Source organism: Hyla sarda, chromosome 9 (genome assembly GCF_029499605.1).
Source record: "Hyla sarda isolate aHylSar1 chromosome 9, aHylSar1.hap1, whole genome shotgun sequence".
Lineage (NCBI taxonomy): Eukaryota > Metazoa > Chordata > Amphibia > Anura > Hylidae > Hyla > Hyla sarda.
Window position 1 is genome coordinate 92,570,396 of NC_079197.1, and position 22,100 is coordinate 92,592,495.

The 22,100-nt window shown below is 42.8% G+C and overlaps 2 protein-coding genes across 3 annotated transcripts; one reads left to right on the forward strand and one right to left on the reverse strand.

Annotated features, from left to right (window-relative positions):
- Positions 1-436: 436 nt before the first annotated feature.
- LOC130291908 (uncharacterized) lies at positions 437-5,249 on the forward strand. The gene is made up of 6 exons (XM_056541341.1): positions 437-560; positions 2,162-2,279; positions 3,631-3,912; positions 4,401-4,492; positions 4,626-4,688; positions 5,100-5,249. The coding sequence occupies exons 2-6, from the start codon at positions 2,258-2,260 to the stop codon at positions 5,247-5,249; spliced, it is 609 nt and encodes a 202-aa protein (XP_056397316.1). The 5' UTR covers positions 437-560; positions 2,162-2,257.
- Positions 5,250-8,980: 3,731 nt separating this feature from the next.
- On the reverse strand, positions 8,981-20,737 carry LOC130291202 (t-SNARE domain-containing protein 1-like). Of its 2 annotated transcripts, none has more exons than XM_056539734.1 (4): positions 20,670-20,737; positions 19,178-19,237; positions 11,731-11,869; positions 8,981-10,400 (listed from the first exon to the last, which is right to left on the reverse strand). In XM_056539734.1, the coding sequence occupies exons 2-4, from the start codon at positions 19,220-19,222 to the stop codon at positions 9,820-9,822; spliced, it is 765 nt and encodes a 254-aa protein (XP_056395709.1). In that variant the 5' UTR covers positions 19,223-19,237; positions 20,670-20,737; the 3' UTR covers positions 8,981-9,819. The 2 variants fall into 2 exon arrangements, with proteins under 2 accessions (XP_056395709.1, XP_056395708.1); XM_056539733.1 differs by having other exon boundaries at positions 11,542-11,869.
- Positions 20,738-22,100: the final 1,363 nt, after the last annotated feature.

Consider the following 22,100-nt stretch of genomic DNA (forward strand, 5'->3'; position numbering starts at 1 on the left):
TTGAAATGTTCCCCGCTAATAATGAGGACCCTAAGCCTACTTTAAAGACTGTTTTTGGCTTAAAATCTTTTGCCCTTTTTTTGGGAGATGAGATTGTAAGGTTGGGATGCTCTTTTAATTAAGTGTATGCCTCCCCTAAAGATTTTTTTTTTGTTTGCTTATCTAGTTCATGCTAACTCGGATCTTTGGGATTTGTTGACAATTACCATTGTTTGTTCCTGTGTTTCCACACTCAGATGTCAGCCACAGTATTTATAAGCTATTAGGTCGCCTAGAATGTTCTGGTCATGCCCAACGTGTTGACGTAATGACGCTTCTGTCGTGCGCCAAAAATTGCCAGAAAAATGTGCGTGCACGGACACCCAACGCACACTAAGAATCCGGAGGCAAGCAGGAAGCAAGAAGGACTCATGAGCATCACTGTAGGTAAGTAGGCCTGGATTCCTTTATGTTGTCATAGCAGTTAAAACCTGTTTGATTTGTTATATGTTGTTAAGATCCTTTTTCGTCCCCAGGAAGAGCGGCGACGTCAGGAAAAAAGATCGTGAAACGGGGGAGAGGTAAGTAAACTGGTTAGAAAGAAGGACTTGTTACCCTAGGGTTGACACAAAGCGGATTATAGTGCCATGTCTGATTTAGGTTTGCTAAAAATACACATGCACAGGCAGAGGTTAGTCCAGTGGTCTCCAACCTGCGGACCGATAGATGTTTGAAAAATACAACTCTCTGCATGGCCGGACAAAGGTTGGCTGTGCGGCCATGCTGGGAATTGGAGTTTAGCAACATCTGTAGGTCAGCAGGTTGGAGCACACTGGATCAGTGTAATGCTGTTAAAATGATCCCCTATACCAGTGGTCTTCAACCTGCGGACCTCCAGATGTTGAGAAACTACAACTCCCAGCATGGCCAGACAGCCGATGGCTGTCTGGGCATGCTGGGAGTTGTAGTTTCGCAACATCTGGAGGCCCGCAGGTTGGAGACCACTGCCCTATCCCAAGCATAGGGTCTAATGTTTACATTATTTGGTAGACATGTTTGTCTTCACCATGTACTATGCCAGGAGCGCCTGAAGAACACCCTGCTAAGCGGAAGACAACACGCACCCTACATATAGTTAGATAGGAGAGACTAAGAAGCTGCATTTGTCTTTAACATATAACTATATGGAGGGTGCATTGTGGGGGACTGAATCAAACAGGTCCAGGAACTTAAAGGTTAGCAAGCAGAGGAAGAGAAATGCATACTCAGACAAGCCACTGTGATTGGGTGAGATGCACACACCCCCAACATGCTATTGGTTGTGGAGGGGGTAGTGCAGTCTAGCTAGGCTTAATCTTTGGAGGACTTGCTGGGCCTGCACACGGTAAGGGTATGTTCACACTACAGAGTGGGAACAGAATCTCCGCTCGCTGAATTCAGCGAGCAGAGATTCAGACTGGAAGCCGGCGACGGCGGTAGGACCGAGCGACACTGTGCCGCGCGTCACCATTGACGGCTATGCAGTGCTGGCACACTTCCGTGCAAAGAATGAATATGTTCCTTCTATGCGCGGAAGAATTTCAGTGGCGGAATTGTCCGCCGCAGAAATTCAGCAGTGTGAGCGGGTCGTGCGGAAGCGCGGAAGACCTATTCACACTGATGGTAATGTTCACTGTGCGGCCCTTTACTCCAGGAATTCCGCACGCGCTATCCTGCGGGGATTCCGCAGTGTGAACATATCCTTATCTGCAAACACTACAAGAGCAGACAGATCATAGTAACAATTCTAGACAGCCTCTTACTCCTACCCCTAAGACAAACACCAGCAGGATATGTCCTTTATCATGTACACAATCTTGATGCTTACTCTGGCAGCTGGGAAGGTACCAGTTATTTGCTGTGTCTTCTTGGTCATAACAGTTTGCAAATGAATGCGCATATCTGAAGAAACTGTGGCTATACACATCTTTCCTTAATAAAACTCACAGCATGCCCAGACAGCAAACGGTTGTGTACACACACCCCAAACATATTTAGGGGTCTGTCTTTAATGTCTTTTGGATTGAAGGTTCCAAATGTGAATTCAACATCTTATTGAGATTTTCAAATTAAAAAAGCCAAAAATGCCTTAACTGGTATCAGGAAGTGTTTAATATACTTTTTTGTTTTTCTTATTTTAAAGTTTCCATACTTGGAGGGAGAAGCCTTTCCAAACTGTTGTTGCTTGTGCCAACTTGGATAACAAAAATCTCATTCCAGTCAGATAACTCAGTTAGCTATGGCAAACATGCAAAGCTCAGGTAAGATTTGTAAGTCAAATTTCGCCTTAACATCCACTGCCCTCCCCCTGAAATTTCTTTAGAGCATTTGGCTACAAATAACACATATTCCTGATCCCAACTCTGGCCAAGTGTACCTGTCCCAATTACCCAAACAAGAGCGCAATATCATTAGCTTAGCTTAACCATGTTCATCTAATGTTAAATGTTGTGAAAACTTTGAGGCTAGGTTTCCCCTTTTTTCAGGCAGTTTTTGGGATATGTACCACTGCAATTTTTGGGCAAAAGCCAGAAGTGTCTACAGAATTAATGCCAAATATCTAAGAAGGACTTTGACTTCTCCTTCCTTCTTAAGCCACTTCTGGCTTTGGCTCAAAAACTGCAGTGGCAGTTTTCCAAAAAATGACAGGAAAAAAACCAAGTGGAAACCTAGCCTCAAAACCTTTTTCCAAAAACTTGCAGCTCACATTATAGAATTGCTTGCAAAGGGAGGTGACATGGCATCAATATGCATGCCTCAGTCCCCTCACTCAGTATGATCGCATCTCTTCTAGCCTTAGCTACAAGACAAAGGACAGCATGTCCTCACTGTGATGTGATGCTTCAAATTTGGTCCCTCTTCAACATATGGTTTGTTTATTTTTGGAGCTATGCTTTTTTAAATTTGAGCAAACTAGATTCCAAATAAACCAAACTTCAAGGGGTACTCCGGTGCAAACCTTTTTGATTTTAAATCAACTGGTGCCAGAAAGTTAAACAGATTTGTAAATTTAGATTAAAAAATCTTAATCCTTCCTTCCTATTAGCTGCTGAATACTACAGAGCAAATTATTTTATTTTTGGAACACAGTGCTCTCTGATTACATCACGAACACAGTGCTCTCTGCTTACATCTCTGCTTGTCTTGTTAACTGCACTGAGTATGAGAGGTTTCTTAGGTGGATTGCCTTAGACTCCGGGCTGTTTCCAGACACGTGTCATCAGAGATCCCTTAGACACATATGAAATTTATTTTGGAAGGGAACAACATCAGCTCATATGTAAGGTTTAAATCTTATCTTTGGGATTCAGAGTTAAGTTTATTTTTTTTTTCTGGCTTTAGCCATTTTTGGGCAACTTAGTTAGGTCAGGGCTAAGCCCTTTAAGTAGTTTCCAAGCAGACATGTGTCCCCATATATATATACATGCACAGGGGTTATTTCCTGGTTTTATAAAATGATGCTAAATATGCCAAGTTTAGCAACAACATCTTGGTCAAGGCACGTTACAGATAATTCACATCGTACATTATTAGTTAGAAAACTGTTTCTGTCAAGCATGACCCAAATTAATTGTAAGTATATTAGATCTTTGAAATTATCTGTCAATTCAGGACAAGAACAAATGAGCCCAAAGGTTCAACGCTCTCCACCATTTACAAGGCAAGAGCTAGTTTTCATGGTGAAATTTATGGATCAACGGTTATATGATGCTCCATGGCTGGGATCGGCATATAAACGGAAAAGCAGAATCCTGCGTAAGCTTTCCCAACGTCTGTCTGAAAAATTCCAATCAAGTCACACACCAAGGCAGCTCCAGAAAAGATTTAGTGATTTGAAGACTCGACAGAAGAAGACCCTGAAGACTATACGTAACCAGATGAAACAGGAGTCAGGTGACTAAGCTATATCTTATAATCCAAGGTTTGGATTGGCACACTTTGAATCTTTGTAAGTTTGTAGTTTCAGGGTTTAAACATCTGAAATAACACACTAAAAATGACTCCCAATTTCAACATGATCCCTTTTATGGTCTCCCCTCAACTGAACATCTAACTATCCTGGTGTGAATATTGCACACATATATAATGTACCTGACCTGGTAATCCAGGCAACACACTGACATTACTCCATGCTCCTCTAGGCCCTTTGTTAGTACAACAATAGCCAGAGATCTATACCTATCTGGAGATAGTGGCGAAATAAGGGGACATACAATTACCTACCTTGTTTGTGTCCACAAACTAGCAGCCATTTCTTCAAGGGGGTCATTGAGATAGCTATGTGTATAATGTTGCAAAATTGGCACACACTTTGCGTGCCTAATTTTTAGGTTAGATTTATCAAAACAATAACATTAGACATTTTATTGTGATAAACTAAGGGAGAGAACAAGCACATGAAAATGAAGAAGAGCCGGAGTCTGAGGAGGAATCACAGAATGTTGAGGATCCACAACAGACTTTGGAGCAAAATGTAAGTTGTGGAAAACTTTGAGACATATGTGAACACTGTCTTGACATTTTTGGGTTTCTGCTTGCTGTGGAAGTACCACAAGGTCCAAAATCTCTATTAAGGTTAATAAGCAAATTATTTTGACATTCTCTAGACCACAAGTGAATTCGAAACTGAGGATTTGCAAGAGGAAGATAGCCATGAACCCTTAACTCAGGTATATTTTGTGAACCGAAAAACAGAAATGGCCCTTGTCATAAAGTGTAAGTTTGGACTACATTGTTCTCTCTCTCTCTCTGTCTCTCTCTCTGTCTCTCTCTCTCTGTCTCTCTCTCTGTCTCTCTCTCTGTCTCTCTCTGTCTCTCTGTGTCTCTCTCTCTGTGTGTCTCTCTCACAGTCTCTCTCACAGTCTCTCCCTCTATCTCGCTCTCTCTCTGTGTCCCTCTCTCTCTCTGTGTGTGTCTCTCTCTCTTTCTCACTCTCTCTCTCCTGTCTTTTTTCAATATCTCTCTCTCTCTCGGTATATATATATATATATATATATATATGTATATATATGAATTTTGTTAAGGCATGTTTTGTCTAGTTGGGACTGTATCCGCATTTGTTATTTCTCATTTTGTTTTAGGTTCGAATGTTAGGACTATGTTACTTTGAGATTGGAACCACTAACAACACCAGATTCCCAAGCATTCACTTCTACTGCATGTTCTACACCGATGCTGCAGGATCAAGATCATGTTCCCTTAAGACGTTGGGAAGTGTTCAGCCTGTTTAAACAACTGTGGGAAAAATTAGAAGTGCTTTCTGACAAAATGGATGTCCTGTTGCAATGTTAAAAGGCCCTTTAAAAATTAGGACACATGCAATAATGTTTGATGTTAAAGGGGTACTACATTGTGAAAAAAATTGAAAACTAGAATGTGGCCAAAACATTCAACAGGTTTCAAAGTTAAAAAGACAAAAATGTTTAGCCTTACAGTACTTATCAACAGCTGTATGCTCCCCACGAAGTGTTTCTAGTTCGCAGACATTTTTGAGGTCTGACCACAGTGCTCTCTGCTGACTCCTCTGTCCATGTCAGGAACTGGCTAGAGCAGGAGATTTGTCAGATGTATATTTTCGATTGCTCTTGCCACTACCTAAGACAGACAGACAGGTGTCAGCAGAGAGTCCTGTGGTCAAACCTAAATGAACCTACACAGTAAAAAATGGAACTGGTGAGCATATAGCAGATAAGTACTGCAAGGATTAACATTCAAAAACATCCTTCAAATTGGAATCTGGTGGCGAATGTTGTCCAAGTATATTTTTTCAAATAATATTGACAATGTAGGCCCCCTTTAAAGACTGTAGCAAATCCGTTCTTTGATTTATGTTTTCACCTTGCACTTTGTACTATTTTTTACAGCTGGAAATAAAGAGCCATTTTATTATTTATAGGGCAGAAAGCCTTTTTTTTCTGGTAACTAATTTAGATTTTGCTTAAAAATGTTATACAGCTCATGTGTGAGGGGATATGTCTGGGAAACTTTTCTTTTCTTTTTGTCTGCACATTGCAGGAAGTCTTGTTTTTGTGCAAAGTGTCTGATTTGTGTGATTATTGGGTTTAGCCTATTTAGTTACTTTTGTCTGTTAGCCTAAGAATGAAAATTTTTCCGCAAAGTTGTGTTTTGGTTATTTGAAAATAACTTTCTTCCTGGAAATTTTCCTGCAAGTACAACATCAAGCTCTCCTGCAGCACCCTTGCCATGTTCTGCACTGAGCGAAGTTTTTAACCCACCTGATGCCTCACGATACAGGTGAAGGAGGATCGGTCCTTGGACACCCTGCCCCATCAATGCTATTTTATGGGAGGGGCCATTGCAGACAACAGACCACCTCACATAGACTTTCAGCAAGTGGGCATCCAGGGATGTCACCAGGGTGTGGAATCCTGACCTCACCATCCTCCATCCCCTATATTGTCAGTCATCAAGCACTCAGCAAACTTCACTCTGGACATGTAAGGCCCTAGCCTTTACATAGGGGATAAGATGTGGAGGGAAAAAGGACAGCTTGAATGACAATTCTTTGTCATCTTTACCCTAATGTGTCAGATTAATTCATATGTCAGATAGTCCTGTTTTTCGCTAACATTTTGTACAAGGAGAACCTTAAACTAAGCTAGATCACATCACTGAGCAAACATCATTTTTGCCGCAAATTATGAATATTTTGGTTTAATGTCGAAAAAACTCGCACACGTTTTGTTTTTTTGGTACAAGTACATATTTATTGACTAATACCAATGAACAATTGACTCTAATAACAATCTTTACATTTTCCTGGCAAAATCAAAATGACAAACAAATGTCAAAACAGAGTCACAACTTAACACTTTAGTGTCCAGGTAACAATAATGAAAGTTTCAGCTAGCTTTTGAAATCCAGTTAGGACACATGGCTATATTATTTTGGGTTGGCATTTCCATGTAAACCTTATTTTAATAGCTTAGAAATGTTTCTGACGTCCGTAAAAGGAAGGATGATGCATGGGAGTAGCATTGGTTGAAATTTCAACATATAAAAAGGCTCATACTGAGATGAAGCAGCATATGCCAGTTGAAAATGGGAGGGCCAGGTTAATTGACAGATATACCTCGTTAACAAAATCAAGGCTTCTTTAAAGAGTTACTCCGATTGCTAAATTGTGGTTAAAGAATCAACTGTTGCCAGAAAGTTAACCATCTTTGGCCATTAATTTTCAAAAAAAAATAGTAATCCTTCCTGGACTTATTAGCTGATGAATACTACACCATAAATTTTTTTTTGGGGGGAAACACAGAGCTCACTACTGACATCATGACCACAGTGCTCTCGGACATCTCGCTCCATTTTAGGAAGGGTACAGAGGTGCATATATTTGCTATGGTGATTTTACACTACTCTGTCTAGTTCTTAAAATGGTCAGAGATGTCAGCATAGAGAACTGGGTTCAGGATGTCAGCAGACAGCTCTGTCTTTCCCAACGAAAATAATTTCCTCAGTAGGATTCATCAACTACTAAGTACTGGAAGGATGATGTATTTTTTTGGGGAAGTTATTTACAAATCGGTGTTAGGGTGCTTTCACACCAGTATTTGCAGATCTGGGCCCGCCTCCGGCAGGGAGAGTGACAACCGCACCCTGCCGCCTGCGGTACCGTATCTCATATAGTTCTCCGAGCGAACGGAATCAAACGCTGCCTCCCGTCGGCTCACATTTGCAAATGTATGCGTAGTCAACTGTGGTTTTAGGTCCGGTCAAAAACCGCATACCTTTTCAAATCTGAGCCGACCAGAGGCAGTGTTGGACTCTGGTAGCTCATAGAAATAGATGAGATATGGTACTGCATGCGGCAGGGTGCGGTTACCCCTCTCCCTGCCGGAGGCGGGCCCGGATCTCCCAAAAATTGGGGTGAAAGCAGCCTAACTTGGTTAACATTTAATTTTTGGCAAAATTGTTGCTCAACGGAGTAGCCCTTTCAATAATTACTGCACTGACAAACATTTTTGAAGGAATCTAATGTTGGCAGAAATTAAAACTGCTTGGTTACTGACTTATGTTTCCCCACAAAATCCTTACAGTACTTATCAGATGATATATGGATGATATATGGTACACATGAAGTTAGTTTAGCTCCAATTTACCTTGCTGGCTGACCACAGTGCTCTCGGAAGACACCTTTGTACATTTTATAAACTGTTCATCGGAGGAGCAAATCCACCAAAATAACATATCTGCTCTGGTCAGTTAATAAAATGGACAGATGTGTCAGCAGAGAACACTGTGTTAACACAGAAAGGAAATTTCTGCAAAATATAGATTCAAGCAAATTACCTACATGTAGCAGCTGCTAAGTACTGGAAGCATACATTATTATAAATCTAAGTTAGTGTCAACTACTTCCAAATTTAGGTCACCGGGTAATTACACATCCTAGGTTTTACAGTCAAGTCCACTTTTAATGTGGCTACTTTTTGCTTGCTCAGAGAGATTTGTCGTATGGAGCAAACTAGATCCATTATGGAGGAATCATGCTCTGTCCTGGCCGTGTATAAAAATGTATCCCAAAGAAAAAAATGATTACCCTAACTGCATTCCTGCAGGTTGCTACTAAAGCTGATTGTACACCTCTGGTCGATCTTCGTCCTTCTTCTGTGTGGCAGCATCATCACACGGTGCTCAGCCAATCATGGGTGGAGGCGTGACATTGCTGGCGCTGGTAATAGGCTGAGTGGCGTGTGCTGATCCATGCACCCAGCAAATATGGCTAACCCAGGACCAGAGGAACAAACATATGTAACAGTACAGCACAAAAACCCCTGAAAGTTCTAATTTTCAAGCAAAAATTTTTGCAAGCAGGGCCAGGATGGAGCAGGACTAATTTTCCTTATCATACGCGTTTAAAAGGGGTATTCCAGGCCAAATCTTTTTTTTGAGATATCAACTGGCTCTGGAAAGTTAAACAGATTTGTTAATTACTTCTATTACAAAATCTTAATCCTTCCAATAGTTATTAGCTTCAGAAGTTGTGTCTCAAAGTGCAATGCAACAAATGTTACACTAAGCTAGTGGGAAATGCTTAAACTTGATTTTGTCTACAAATCAAACCACAAAAGCGGAAAACAGCCAACAAGCGTGGATGCGTTTTGGGTAAGACCCTTCATCTATGCACTAGACTAGGCATAGGCAACCTTCAGCACTGCAGATGTTTGATCCTACATCTCCCATGATGCTGTTACTGGCAAAATGCTGACAAAGCATCATGGGAGATGTAGGACTAAACATCTGCAGGGCGGAAGGTTGCCTATTCCTGCAGTAGATGAAGGTTCTTACCCAAAACGCGTCAACGCTACCTGTGAGTTGAGTTTGTTGTGTGTTTTCGGCTTCTTTGTTTTTTTTTGAGGGAACAACCCCCAAAAAATAAATATACCACTGACTTAGTCTCCCATTTGTTGCCTAACCCAATTTGCGTTGGGGGAACAGTGCTGTCCAACCGTTTGCCTCAAATGTAGTTCAACATAATGTTGACCTACAATCTAAAAAATTCTTACCAACTTAACAGCACAACCAGAGGCAATTAAATCTTATTTCGTTTTTATGTTTTTTTTTTGTGGTGGAACACACATTTTTTCGCACAGATTTATGTTGTTTACAGGGAGTTTTACCTACTACCTGGCTGGTGGTTAACGGATCAAGTATTGTACTGGCTGCAACTTTAGGGGAGTCGACACTCAATTATTCTTTTATTCCTAAAAGTAGTTGTGCGTGTGACGAAGATATTTTGTTTTTAAGCCTAAGTGACCTGTTTGAGATTGTGTTGTATCATGTTTTTTTTGGGGGGGGGGGTTTGGGTGAAACTGTTTCAATTACTTCGACTGGGCTATCACTATCACGACCAATGACAGGGGTACTCTCCAACAATATTGGCCTAGGAGATTGGACAGGATAGGGTTCTTTAAGATCATTAGACTTCAAGTCAGGTGACAAAGGTATGGTTGACACAATGCTATGTGGAAATTTAATAGGGGATGTACAAGTAGAAGTGGTAAGGTGTGGTTTAATCATGCTATCGGCAATCTTTGCCACATTGGAATTGAGGTTGAGGATAGCCTGAGTTAGCAGCGACATTTCTGAACCCACTTTAGCAAACCCATTCTCAATGAGATTGGCTAATGAAGATTGTGATGAGAGAAAAGCTTTAAAGTTCACATCATTTTTAGCCATGTAAGATTTAACTAGGCCTGGTAATTGTTGTAAATCCTCACAAGGTTCAGAGAAATTTTGACTACCATCCAGTGTCTGCTGCAAACCTTCATTGTTGGCTTCCTGAAAGTTTTCCGGGTCGTCTCTGCTATTTGGCGTTTGAAGGAACATAGACTCATATTGGCTGTTGTTGGAGTCAACTGTAGATTGAACAAAGAATATAATTAGCAAAGGAGTTTTTCAGGACAGTGTGTTAACTTAGCATATGTATAAATCAGTAAAAAGCATGTCTGTACGGAAAAAAGAACGAAAATATACACTGGCGACACATGCCAAGATCAGACACCTAATCATATTGAAACAGGTACTGAAGTGACAAACAATTGTGACAAATACTGTGACAATTAAAGGAAACCGAGTTTAAGCCAAACATCCTTACTAAAAAAAATAAAATGTATGCAAACATGTTAATTTCACTCAGTTAATACTGAGTACACTGATCTCTGATGCTGCCTCTGAACATTGTAAAAAAAGATCCGAGCATTAAAAACTTGCACGAGAAAAAATTGCTCTGGACATCTTCGGACATGTACAGAGAGGTAATCAGAGAACACTGTCTGAGCAGTATGACTCCTCACCCCCAAGAACCCATATTGAAAGTTATACATTTTCAAAATTTTGCCCCCCAATTAAATAAAAAAAGTAGCATCTGACAAAGTCAGAAGTGTCTTAATAAGGAATGGGTAACATAACGAAACTATTTTTATAGGTTCACACTGCGTTTCCACTATACGGTTCCCGTAGACGGTTGGGGGGAGAGGGGGCGGGGGGAATGTCGGCAGCCGCACTCAGCCGTATACGGGAACCATATTTAATGCATGTCTATGAGCCGACCGTAGGAAAATGCAGCCTCCGTTTGGCTTCGTTTTCGCACGATTGCGGTTTCCCTACCGTAGGCCAAAACGCGGTCGACCACGTTTTTGCCTGCGTTCGGGAAACCGCATATGGGCGAAAATGAATCCCAACGGAGGCTACGTTTCCCTCCGGTCGGTTCATAGACATGCATTAAATACGGTTCCCGTATACGGCTGAGTGCGGCCGCCGACATTCCACCCCGCCGCCTCCCCCTCCCCCCAGCCATATACGGGAACCGTATAGTGCAAACGCAGTGTGAACCCTGGATCCACTTGTCACTTTTTTTCAACCAATTAATTGGATCCACTTGCCACTTTTTCGCAAACAATTAATTTGTAAAATGTTTGTCAAAGAAAAAATTATTAAACTCACATAAAAAAAACACACAATTAAAATAAAAAAGATTGAAGTAAAAAAATTAGGCACCTTCAAAACCAGCCATAGCATCATAATTTCCAATACCCTCGATATGCTCTTTCTCAAAGGTGTCTGCTAAAAGTTGCTCAACATCCGATAATTTCTTCCTTGTGGGTGGTCCACCCCCAGTTTGTTTTGAATGAAGATGAATCTTTGCCAATTTATCTTTGACCTGTCGCCTACAATCGTACCACTTACGTTGCAAATCAGTTGGGGTACGTTTTTTAATACCAAGTGCATTCACTTTAACACAGATGCTTTGCCATATCTTCTTCCTGTTGGAAAGTGGAATTCGGTCTGACTCTCTCCCAAATAATAGCTCATATTTGCTGGTGACCTTTAAAACAAATAAACAAAAAAAAAAAAGGAGTATTTAGGAGCTGCTGAAGTGGATTTTTTGGAGGATGTCTAAGTGCTCTCTGCTGACGTGTATCGGGAATTGGCCAGAGTTTAAGCAAATTACCCTAGCAAACCTCTTCTACTCTGTGCAGTTCCCCAGACAAGCAGAGATGTCAGCAGAGAGCACTGTTGCCATACTGAGAAAACAAAAAAACAAACAAACAAAAAAAAAAAAACAGAGCCACTTTATTTTAAAGATTAAGATCTTTTAAGATAAGGAATTTTCAAAAATTGGTAACATTTGAAAGGGAGTTTGGAAAATAGGCCTCAAACCAAATACCAAAAAAAGGCAGTGGGATAAAAACTGTGTCCCTCCAGATGTGGATAAAAAAAAATGGTGTTGCCTGTCTGGCCATCCTGTGAGCTGGATTTGACATATGTCAGGAGGGACACAGTTTTGACACACTGTCTTAAGGGTACATTCACACATACAGGATCCAGCACAGATTAAGAAAAAATGATTGTAAAAAAATATATATATATATATTATGTGCAGGAGAGTGTATCTTTCCTTAAAGACCAGTGACGACAAAACTGTGTCTGTCAATTCACTATCACAGAATCAATACAGAAAACGCATGCTCTAGGCATCATAGGAGTTGTAGTTTAACAACATCTGCAGGACCACAGTTTGGGCATGCCTGGACTAGCCCATAAAGGCATGGTTCACATACTCCTTTGTTTGTTCAGGAATTAACATTATATAAAAAAAAAAAAAGGTACATAAAGAGAAAATACTTTTCTGGAAATTAAGGTAATGTTAAAGTAAATCATAAATTGAAAGTGAGAGAAATGAGCATTCCAAAAACCGTAAAACAAACTACAAAAAAGGGGGGTGTTGTTCACTTTAGAACACTAGTAAACAAAAAAAAAAGGAGAGGTGTAAAAAAGAGAATTAAATATGAAAAATAATTACCTCCTCCACAAGGATTTGCTTTTCTTCTCTGGTGAAACGTTTGCGCCAAACACCATCCTCCGTGCCCTGTAACTCGTCCTCATCAGACAGTTCAATTTCGGCCTCACAAAAGGATTCCTGTGTTACAGGCTGTGTTACAATGCGGCCAACTTGTCCCTCCTTATCAGCAGCACCTGCACTAGTGGAAGCTTGGAGAGCACTTGTTTGGCTCATGTTTCCTTCTTCTTCCTGTGGAAAATGCTTCTCCAGAAAAGCAGCAAAGGCCAGAGAAACTGCCTGTCGATGCATTTGTGCTGTTCAAGCCGACAAATCGTGGCAAGAAAATGCTTGTGGTGGACCCGTTGGAGAGTTTGGTGAGTTCGGTCTAGGAGACAGGAAACTCTCTGTTTTTTTCCCGGGTTTTTATATTTGGGCGTATTGCGACACAATTTTTTCGTGCGCCAAAAAATTTCAGGTAATGCGACACATTAGTAAATATGTAGGGAAAACCAACTTTTACAACACGCAAACCGACAAAAAAGAATACAACACTCTTAGTAAATAAGGGCCATTGTCTCTCATGAAGGACTACAAATGGATCCAATAAAATTGTCGGTTTTGGATTGGCCTCGCCCTACCGGTCTGTGGGCTATTCAACGTTTCCTGGGATTTGCAAACTACTACTGCCAGTTCATCCCACATTTGTGGCACATTAGCTGGATAAAGCTCCTCTGTGAGCGAAACTAGCTGCATTTTTCTCCTCCACGTCCTCCACCTGTTCCGAACTTTGACCTCCGGCTGAATAAAAATCTCCTCGTTTGCAGCACATTTAAAGTGGGTGAGTGCGATTTTTTCCTTCTACACTTGCACCTCATCCCACATTTGTGGTTGCTCCCATCGTAGCTCTCACCAAGAAGGGCGCTAACCCGAAGTTGTGGTCCCCTGAGGCAGAGGAAGCTTTCTCCAGCTTAAAGTCTGCTTTTGCTTCAGCTCCTGTTCTATCTAGACCGGATCCGGGAAAATCTTTTGCCTTGGAGGTTGATGCTTCTTCCATCTGAGCAGGCGCCATTCTTACCCAGAAAAGTGCCAAGGGTAAAACTGTGACCTGTGGGTTCTTTTCTAAAATCTTCTCGCCTGTGGAGAGAAACTACTCCATCGGAGATCGTGAACTACTTGCTATAAAGCTCGCCTTAGAGCTGTTGGAAGGATCTCCTCATCCGATCAGTATTTATTGTGACCACAAGAACCTCCTGTACCTTCAGTCAGCCCAACGTTTGAGCCCACGTCAGGCAAGGTGGTCGTTCTTCTTCTCCCGGTTGAATTTTTTCATTCATTTCCGTCCAGCTAATAAGAATATCAGAGCTAATGCCCTCTCCTGATCTTCTGATGTGGTGGGTTTGGATCCTACTCCAAGACATATTATCCCTTCTGACTGTCTGATTTCTGCAGCCCCTGCCGATCTTCTACAGCAACCTCCTGGTAAAACTTTTGTACCAGTCTGATTGAGACGCAAAGTTCTAAACTGGGTTCATTCTTCCTTATTGGTTGGCCATCCTGGAATACGCAAGACACTTCTTCTTATCTCCCGCCACTATTGGTGGCCACATCTGGAACATGATGTCTCTGAATTTGTGTGTTCCTGTACCACTTGTGCTCGAGACAAGACCTCCCAAAAGAGACCCGCGGGACTTTTGCAGCCGTTGCCCATCCCTGAGATTCCATGGACTCACATTGCTATGGATTTTATTACCGACCTTCCATCATCACACAATAACACAGTCATCTGTGTTGTGGTAGAACTGTTTTCTAAAATGGCTCATTTCATTCCTCTTCCCGGACTCCCATCTGCTCCACAACTGGCCAAGCACTTCTTACTTCATATCTTCCGTCTTCATGGTCTTCCAGAAAACATTGTTTTGGACTGCGGAGTGAAGTTTGTGTCCAGATTCTGGCAAGCCCTCTGTTCCTGTCTTGGCACCAGTTTGGATTTCTCCTCTGCCTACCACCCCCAGTCCAATGGTCAGGTGGAAAGGATAAATCAAATTTTGGAGACTTATCTACGCCATTTTGTGTATGCCCATCTGGGCCGAGTTTTCCTACATTCAGAAGGACTCTGAGTGTTTGGTCATCATCCTAGGTCTCCTTTTCCGGTCCCAGTCTCTTCCAGTCTCCCTGCTATAGATGAACTTGTCAGAGATTTCTCCTCCATTTGACGACAGACCCGGCAATCTTTATCTCTGGCATCCTCCCAAATGAAGACTCAGGCAGACAAAAAAAGAAGATCCCCTCCATCCTTCTCTCCTGGTGATAAAGTTTGGTTATCTTCTAAATTCATCCGGTTTAAAATCCCAAGTTACAAACTTGGTCCTCGTTTCCTGGGTCCATTCGAGGTATTACAAAAAAATCAATCCAGTTTCATACAAACTCTGCTTGCCACCTTCTTTACGCATTCCTAACTTCTTTCATGTTTCTCTCCTCAAACCTCTAGTTACCAACCATTATTCACAAAGAAAAAATTCTGTTCCAACTCCTGTCTCCGGTTCCTCTGATATTTTTCAAGCTGAAGAAATCCTGGCCTCTAAAATTGTACGTGGCAAAATTTTCTTTTGGTTGACTGGAGGGGTTTTGGTCCTTGGAGCCTGAGGAGAACATCTTGGACCGTAATCTCCTCAAAAAATGTTTGTCCCATAAGAAGAGGGGGAGACCAAAGGGGGGGTCCTGTCATAAGTGGTGCTCCGGCTGGACATTCCGTCCGTGAGCGCATCTTCCCCCATGTCCTGGCCCCCGGCAGGGCTGGGATTCGCATTGCGGGACGCGCCTGTATGCGAGTCCCAGCCCATCACTGACCTCTGTTCCCGTCCTCTGTCCCTCAGCTCCGATGCGCGTGCCCCCGCCTGCCGGAGCTGTGGAATTTAAAGGGCCAGTGCGTCCGTAATTAGTAGTATCACCTGCACCTTTTTTTTATAAGTTCTAGCTCCTCCTTAGCACCCCTGCCGGATCTTTGTTTGCCCTGCGCCTTAGAGAAAGCACTTCTAGTTATTCCTTGCCGTGTACCAGACCTCTGTATTCCGTGACCCGACCGTGTTTCTAGCTTTCTATTGACCTTCTTCTACCCTGTGCCGCCTGCCCTGACTTCTAGCCTGCCCTATTACGTCTTGCCTATTCCTTTTTTTTTACCACGCTTCACCTCAGCCGCCTGTGTGGTCGAGTCGTGCCAGGGCTAGCGACCTGGGTGTCGCCTGCCACAGCAAGTCCAACCCGCTTTGCGACAGGCTGTGGTGAAAACCAGCGGCACCTTAGACTCCGCTCCCTGGCACGGCCCGCGTCATCTGCAACACAGGTCCAGCGGATCTACTACTTCACCTGCTCCAGACTACTGTGGTATTACAGGTCATCTACTCCCTGGGTACCTGCTGTCTGCGGTGAGTCTTACACTAATTTTATGTGGTGTTTAGAAAACCAGTTATAACCATGTCTAAATACAAACCAATTATCTGTGCTGGCCAGGAGGTGTCTTCATGACAAGTGTGTTTTATCATCTGGCAGGTGAACACCTATAAAGCCTGGTGTTGTATGTCATGTGATGCCCATGAGTAAGACCTGATGTCTACCTCTACGTAGGGTGTGATTCCTGTGCCAAAGGATAGGGCATAAGATGTCTGATCATGGGGGTCCCTGCTGCGTTAGTTTATAGCATTGAGTGCAGCACCGGTGGCTCGTGACATCACGATTACACCCACTCATGACGTTATGGTTATGTCCCCTCAATGCAAGTCTATGGGAGGGGCGTGACATCTGTCACGACCCCTCCCATAGACTTGTATTGAGGGGTGTGTGGCCGTGATGTCACGAGCGGGGCATGGCTGTGATATCACAAGCCTCTGCCCCACATCGCCAGTTATCCGGCAAGGAGCGAAGTTTGCTGCGTGCACCGGATGTCTGGGGTGTAACAGCTGAGATCATGGGGGTCTTATTCCCTATACTTTGGATAGGGGATAAGATGTTTAGGGGCGGAATACCCTTTAAAGGTTGAGAGGTGAGCTGGATTCATGGGGCCACACCTGTTTGCAGAAACGCTGTCACATACTGTACTGAAGAACCTGCCATTAATACACTCAGACACTATGATTTATAATTCATAAATACAAATAATAGAATCCGCTGTTTGAAAAATAAATTGCTCGTATTTTTCTCATTAACAGGCTGATTTAACAAGTCCTTCAATTAGCATGTAATTGATCAAGTAAGCCTTGGTGCATACATAGTGTTTAGCTGATTAACTTTATGTTAATTAAAGAAATATGTCAAGATCAACAGTGTACTGAATGAACAATCCAACTATAAATGACTTTTCATATACATTTTAACACAAGTTTTTTCACAAGGAAGATCTGATTACCTGTATGATAACGTAACAGGTCTACCAGGAATTAATGTCACGGAGGCTCAGTCCTGTTCCGCCTTAAAGGAGAACTGCGGTGCAACTTTTTTAACTTCCCCTGTGTTTGGGCTGCAAAAACTAAAAAAACTAACTTGAACTCACCTTCCTATGTTCCCCCGTTGCGCCGATATTGGCGTTCCGCTCCTCTGGTGTTGCTCTGCTTCCTGCTTCTTGGGCTCGGATCGTCACACTGCAGTCAGCGTATCCCCGACCACATCAATATCCCGCCTCAGCCGGTGATAGGCTGAGCGCACTGTCATGTAAGGAGCTTGGGCCCCGCCTTCTCTCTGCTGTCCGGGCTCCTTACATGATAGTGCGCTCAGCCTATCACCAGCAGAGGTGGGAGATCGCTGCGGCCAACAATACGCTGACTGCAGTGTGATGATCTGAGCCCAAGAAGCAGGAAGCAGAGCAGCAACGGAGGAACGGGAAGACGATATCGGCACAACAGGAGAACATAGGAAGGTGAGTTAAAGTTTGTTTTTTGCCGCTCAGGCACAGGGGAGTTAAAAATGTTGCTCTGCAGTTCTCCTTTAACAAGTCATTCCAGATGTACAATGGGGGAGATTTATCAAAAAATGTGTGCAAAGGAAAAGTTGCCCAGTTGCCCATAGCAACCAATCAGATTTCATTTTGCAGAGGCCTTGTTAAAAATGAAAGAAATGAGCTGATTGGTTGCTATGGGCAACTGGGCTACTTTTCCTCTAGACAGGTTTTGATAAATCTCCCCCATTATTCCCGAAATTTCACGCTGCAGCTCGGAAAGAGAATTGCATCAGAGGACCAGAGCAGGACACCAGAGGCACTGCAGGAGCCCTCTCTTCCCTATAACCCCTTTAAATAGACCAACTTAGGAGGGTGTGATCACTATGGCTGGACACAATTGGTCAGTTGACCACTACTCCGGATTGGTCAGGGCATCTTCTCACCAATGGGTGAGGCAGCTGCTAAACAGGAGGGGCTGGAGCTGCTTTTAGAGCAAATGCAGAAAATCCATTAAATTGCTATTTCCAGATCTATAATGCCCCCCACCAAGTAACATTATTTGAATGTGCAAGGTGGAAATGAGACTGATAAATGTGAGCTAAATGACTGTTTAGGTGACTGTGTGACTATCTTTACTGACCTAATCAATGGAACGAAACCAATACTGCTGTGAGGAATTTCCACTTGAATCTCAGCAGATGTCACAACACTGGTCTATGTTTACCTTTCTTTGAAACAGTACAAAATAAGTTAGCACCATTTTTAAGAACTGATGTCATGGGCTGCATATTATAATAACAGGTCTGCTGGGCTATAATAAAGTAGAAGTCCTCTGTATTCACAAACCAAGTGCCACTGCCCGCACCTCCTCCCTCTCCCATCACCAATGATTGTCATCTACTGTGTAGCTGCCCTTATACAGTACATCTGAGGGAACCTGTCATTATAGAGCACTGCCATGATATAGATCAGCATATTGGTATAGACCCCCTTTCATTAAGTTGGTTCTCCTATCTCATAAAATGGTAGCAAATTGCTAGAATGAAGGGGTGGCAGTGTTGGTGCAATGCTTTATTCCCTTCTGAGTTTTTTTCCTGTACACCACTGTTCTCGCTGCCTAGCCACCTGAGTGCGGGGAACTGCAGTCAGCCCTTTACTTGAATGGGGACTTTTTGCAGTTCCCTGCATAGCCAAGTCACTTGGGGCCCGTATGCTAGGGAAAACTAGAGACGGAAACTCAGCTCAATGTCCTCTTCATTCTCATGATTGGTTGGCGCACCACACATCTGACCCTCACAATCACAATGAAATGGCATATCCTGATCCTATATCATTCTTCTATGAGATGGGCAAACTCCTTTAACAAAATGGCATGAAATCACTTAACCTTATTTAAGGTAGTATTGCAATGTCAACATATTTACTTGCAATAAATGCATAGATTTGCTCAGCTTCGTGGATGGTGCCATGCTCCTGTGACATTCCTGGTGGGATGAAGCACAAAGATTATACATGATATTCAGTGGTTACATAATTACCTATAATCACGGCTGGACTGGCCATTGGGCAAAAAGTGTGAAGGAGGATGACTGAAGGTGGGGTGCAGAGGAGAAGGTGGGGTGCAGAGGAGAAGGGGGCTTAGGAAGAAAAATGTGGAGGGAGATGACTGAAGGGGGGTGCAGAAGAGAAGGGGGCGGGGGGGGGGCAGAAAATGTGAAGGAGGATGACTTAAGGGGGATGTGGAGGAGAAGGGGGCAGAAAAGTGTGAAGGGGGATCACTGAAGGGGGGGGGGGGGCAGAAAAGTGTAAAGGAGGATGACTGAAGGGGGGATTTGGAGTGGAAGTGGGTTGGGGAGACAGAAAAGTGTGAAGGAGGATGACTAAGGGGTCTGGGGGGCAGAAAAGTGTGAAGGGGGATGTGGAGGAGTAGGGGGGCAGAAAAATGTGAAGGAGGATGACTTAAGGGGATGTGGAGGAGAAGGGAGCAGAAAAGTGTGAAGGGGGTTAACTGAAGGGGGGCAGAAAAGTGTAAAGGAGGATGACTGAAGGGAGGGATTTGGAGTGGAAAGGGGCTGGAGAGGCAGAAAAGTGTGAAGGAGGATGACTAAGGGGTCTGGGGGGCAGAAAAGTGTGAAGGGGGATGTGGAGGAGTAGGGGGGCAGAAAAATGTGAAGGAGGATGACTTAAGGGGATGTGGAGGAGAAGGGAGCAGAAAAGTGTGAAGGGGGTTAACTGAAGGGGGGCAGAAAAGTGTAAAGGAGGATGACTGAAGGGAGGGATTTGGAGTGGAAAGGGGCTGGAGAGGCAGAAAAGTGTGAAGGAGGATGACTGAGGGGTCTGGGGGGCAGAAAAGTGTTTAGGAGGATGACTGGGGGGGGGGGCAGAGTAGTCTGTGGGGAATTGGGGGTCTGAAGGAGGAGGGAAAATATGGGTTTGAAAGAGTACTAACGGGTCTAGGGGCAGATTAACAAGAAAAGAAGAGGAATGACAACAGAGAAGATGTTTCCTGTGAGTCTTTATATAATTGTGTATTCTGCCTGACTGTCCCATCACTGCTTTAGTCACTTTTAATTACTGCATGATGTGATGCAGTCCCCCAATCTGTGGCTCTCCAGCTGTTATAAAACTACAACCACCATCATGCCTGAAGCTCTGCAGGCAAGATGGGAGTTGTAGACTATGCAGCCCATTTTATTTTGGTGGGGGTCAAACTGCTGGGAAAAAAATGGGCTGCCTAGTCTAATATGCCCAGGCACATTTTTGGTCCCAGTCTGGCCCTGCCTATAATGCACAATGCCTAAACACTTCTGGTCAAATGAATACCAATGTAAGCTATGTCATAAGAACACTACACTTCTACAAAATCTACAAAAAAAATTCTGTATCTTTGTATATACAGTACTTTGCTTTACTTACCTTGCTGTTATTTGCATAATGCTTTCTTCTTCACAAACATTCTTCCTGTTACCCTTGAGCTGGTGCATTGTGGGAGAATAGATGTAAGTTACATAGTTTAGTAGCAGAAGCATTTGACTGGAGATACATTTATAAATAAACTCAATAGAAGTAAAAATAACAATTAAACCAAATGTTTCAAGCCTACTGCACATGTCAGAGCCTGGCTCTATATCCTGCAGCCACCAGCAATTTATGGGCTGCCATATGGGGGCCACTCAGAAATGCTCAAGAAATAATACCATTATTATATGGCATCTTATGTACTTTAGCTTTTCTCTACTGCTACGGTATTGGGGCGCATTACTCAAAAAAACAAAAAAAAAAACTATTGAAATATATACGCACCCCGCTGTTGTACATGTTTACGGTTTAAAGCGTATAGTGGCCTGTTAGTGTAAAAGCAGGGATATATACACACACATTGAGTGTTCCGCAAGTTTCTGTTGCAGCCGTATAGGGGCGTATTTCTCTATAAAAAGTAAAATATAGACACACTCCGTTGTTGTACGTGTTTTCTGTTTCAAGCATATAGTGGTCTGTTAGTGTAAAAACAGTGATATATACACACACATTGGGGTTTATTTACTGAGAGTGGAGTGTAGGTTTCTTTGTGAGTTTTGATTTCCGACTGGTATTTTCCCAAGGTATTTACAAAGGTTTCCCTACATTTTGCACTTTTCCCTACGTCTTGCTTTTTTTTACAACTGTTCTGATCTGTCGGGTTTTGCTCAGCTCAAATCCACCACATTTTCTGTTGAAACCATAGTAAATATGATGGGATTTTACAAAACTGTTGCCCCTTTTGTTGGGACCACACCCACTTTATCCAGTGGCCACGCCCCTTTTCATATTTTTCTTGTAAAATGGACGGTTTCGTTTTTTTCGGGTCGCAAATTGTGTTGCAAGGGATATGTGACACAATTTGGGCGCAAAACCCAACAAAAAAGATTAGGGATCACATTGGTAAATAAACCCCAGGGTTTTCCTCAGTAGGGTTTTCCTCAGCTCAAATCCACCACATTTTCTGTGGAAAACCTTAGTAAATATGCTGGGTTTTTGTGAAAATATCAGGAACACGCCCCTTTTGATGGCCACACCTACTTTCCCCGACAGTCACGTCCCTTTTTCAGGTTTTCTCAGTAAAATGGAGAGTTAGTCGGGTTCTTTTTTTCAATTCTGGAGCAAATTCTGGCACACATTCTGGCGCAGACAGAATTTCTGGCGCACAACCCGACAAAACATGTCAGGCTTACAATAGTAAATCAGGGTCATTGAGTGTTCCGCAAGTTTCTGTTGCAGCTGTATAGGGGCGTATTTCTCTATTAAAAGTGAAATAGAGATGCACTCTGTTGTTGTACGTGTTTACTGTTTAAAGCGTATAGTGGCCTG

Excerpts from the sequence above, each read along its gene's own strand:
- LOC130291908 (XM_056541341.1), top strand. The coding sequence starts at position 2,258 with ATGGCAAACATGCAAAGCTCAG. Across the intron at positions 3,913-4,400 it reads CCAGATGAAACAGGAGTCAG|GGAGAGAACAAGCACATGAA; the intron begins GTGACTAAGCTA and ends TGATAAACTAAG. Across the intron at positions 4,493-4,625 it reads AACAGACTTTGGAGCAAAAT|ACCACAAGTGAATTCGAAAC; the intron begins GTAAGTTGTGGA and ends GACATTCTCTAG.
- LOC130291202 (XM_056539733.1), bottom strand. The coding sequence starts at position 19,222 with ATGGCACCATCCACGAAGCTGAGCAAATCTATGCATTTATTGCAA. Across the intron at positions 11,870-19,177 it reads AATCTATGCATTTATTGCAA|GTCACCAGCAAATATGAGCT; the intron begins GTAAATATGTTG and ends TTTGTTTTAAAG. Across the intron at positions 10,401-11,541 it reads TGCTATGGCTGGTTTTGAAG|TTGACTCCAACAACAGCCAA; the intron begins GTGCCTAATTTT and ends TTCAATCTACAG.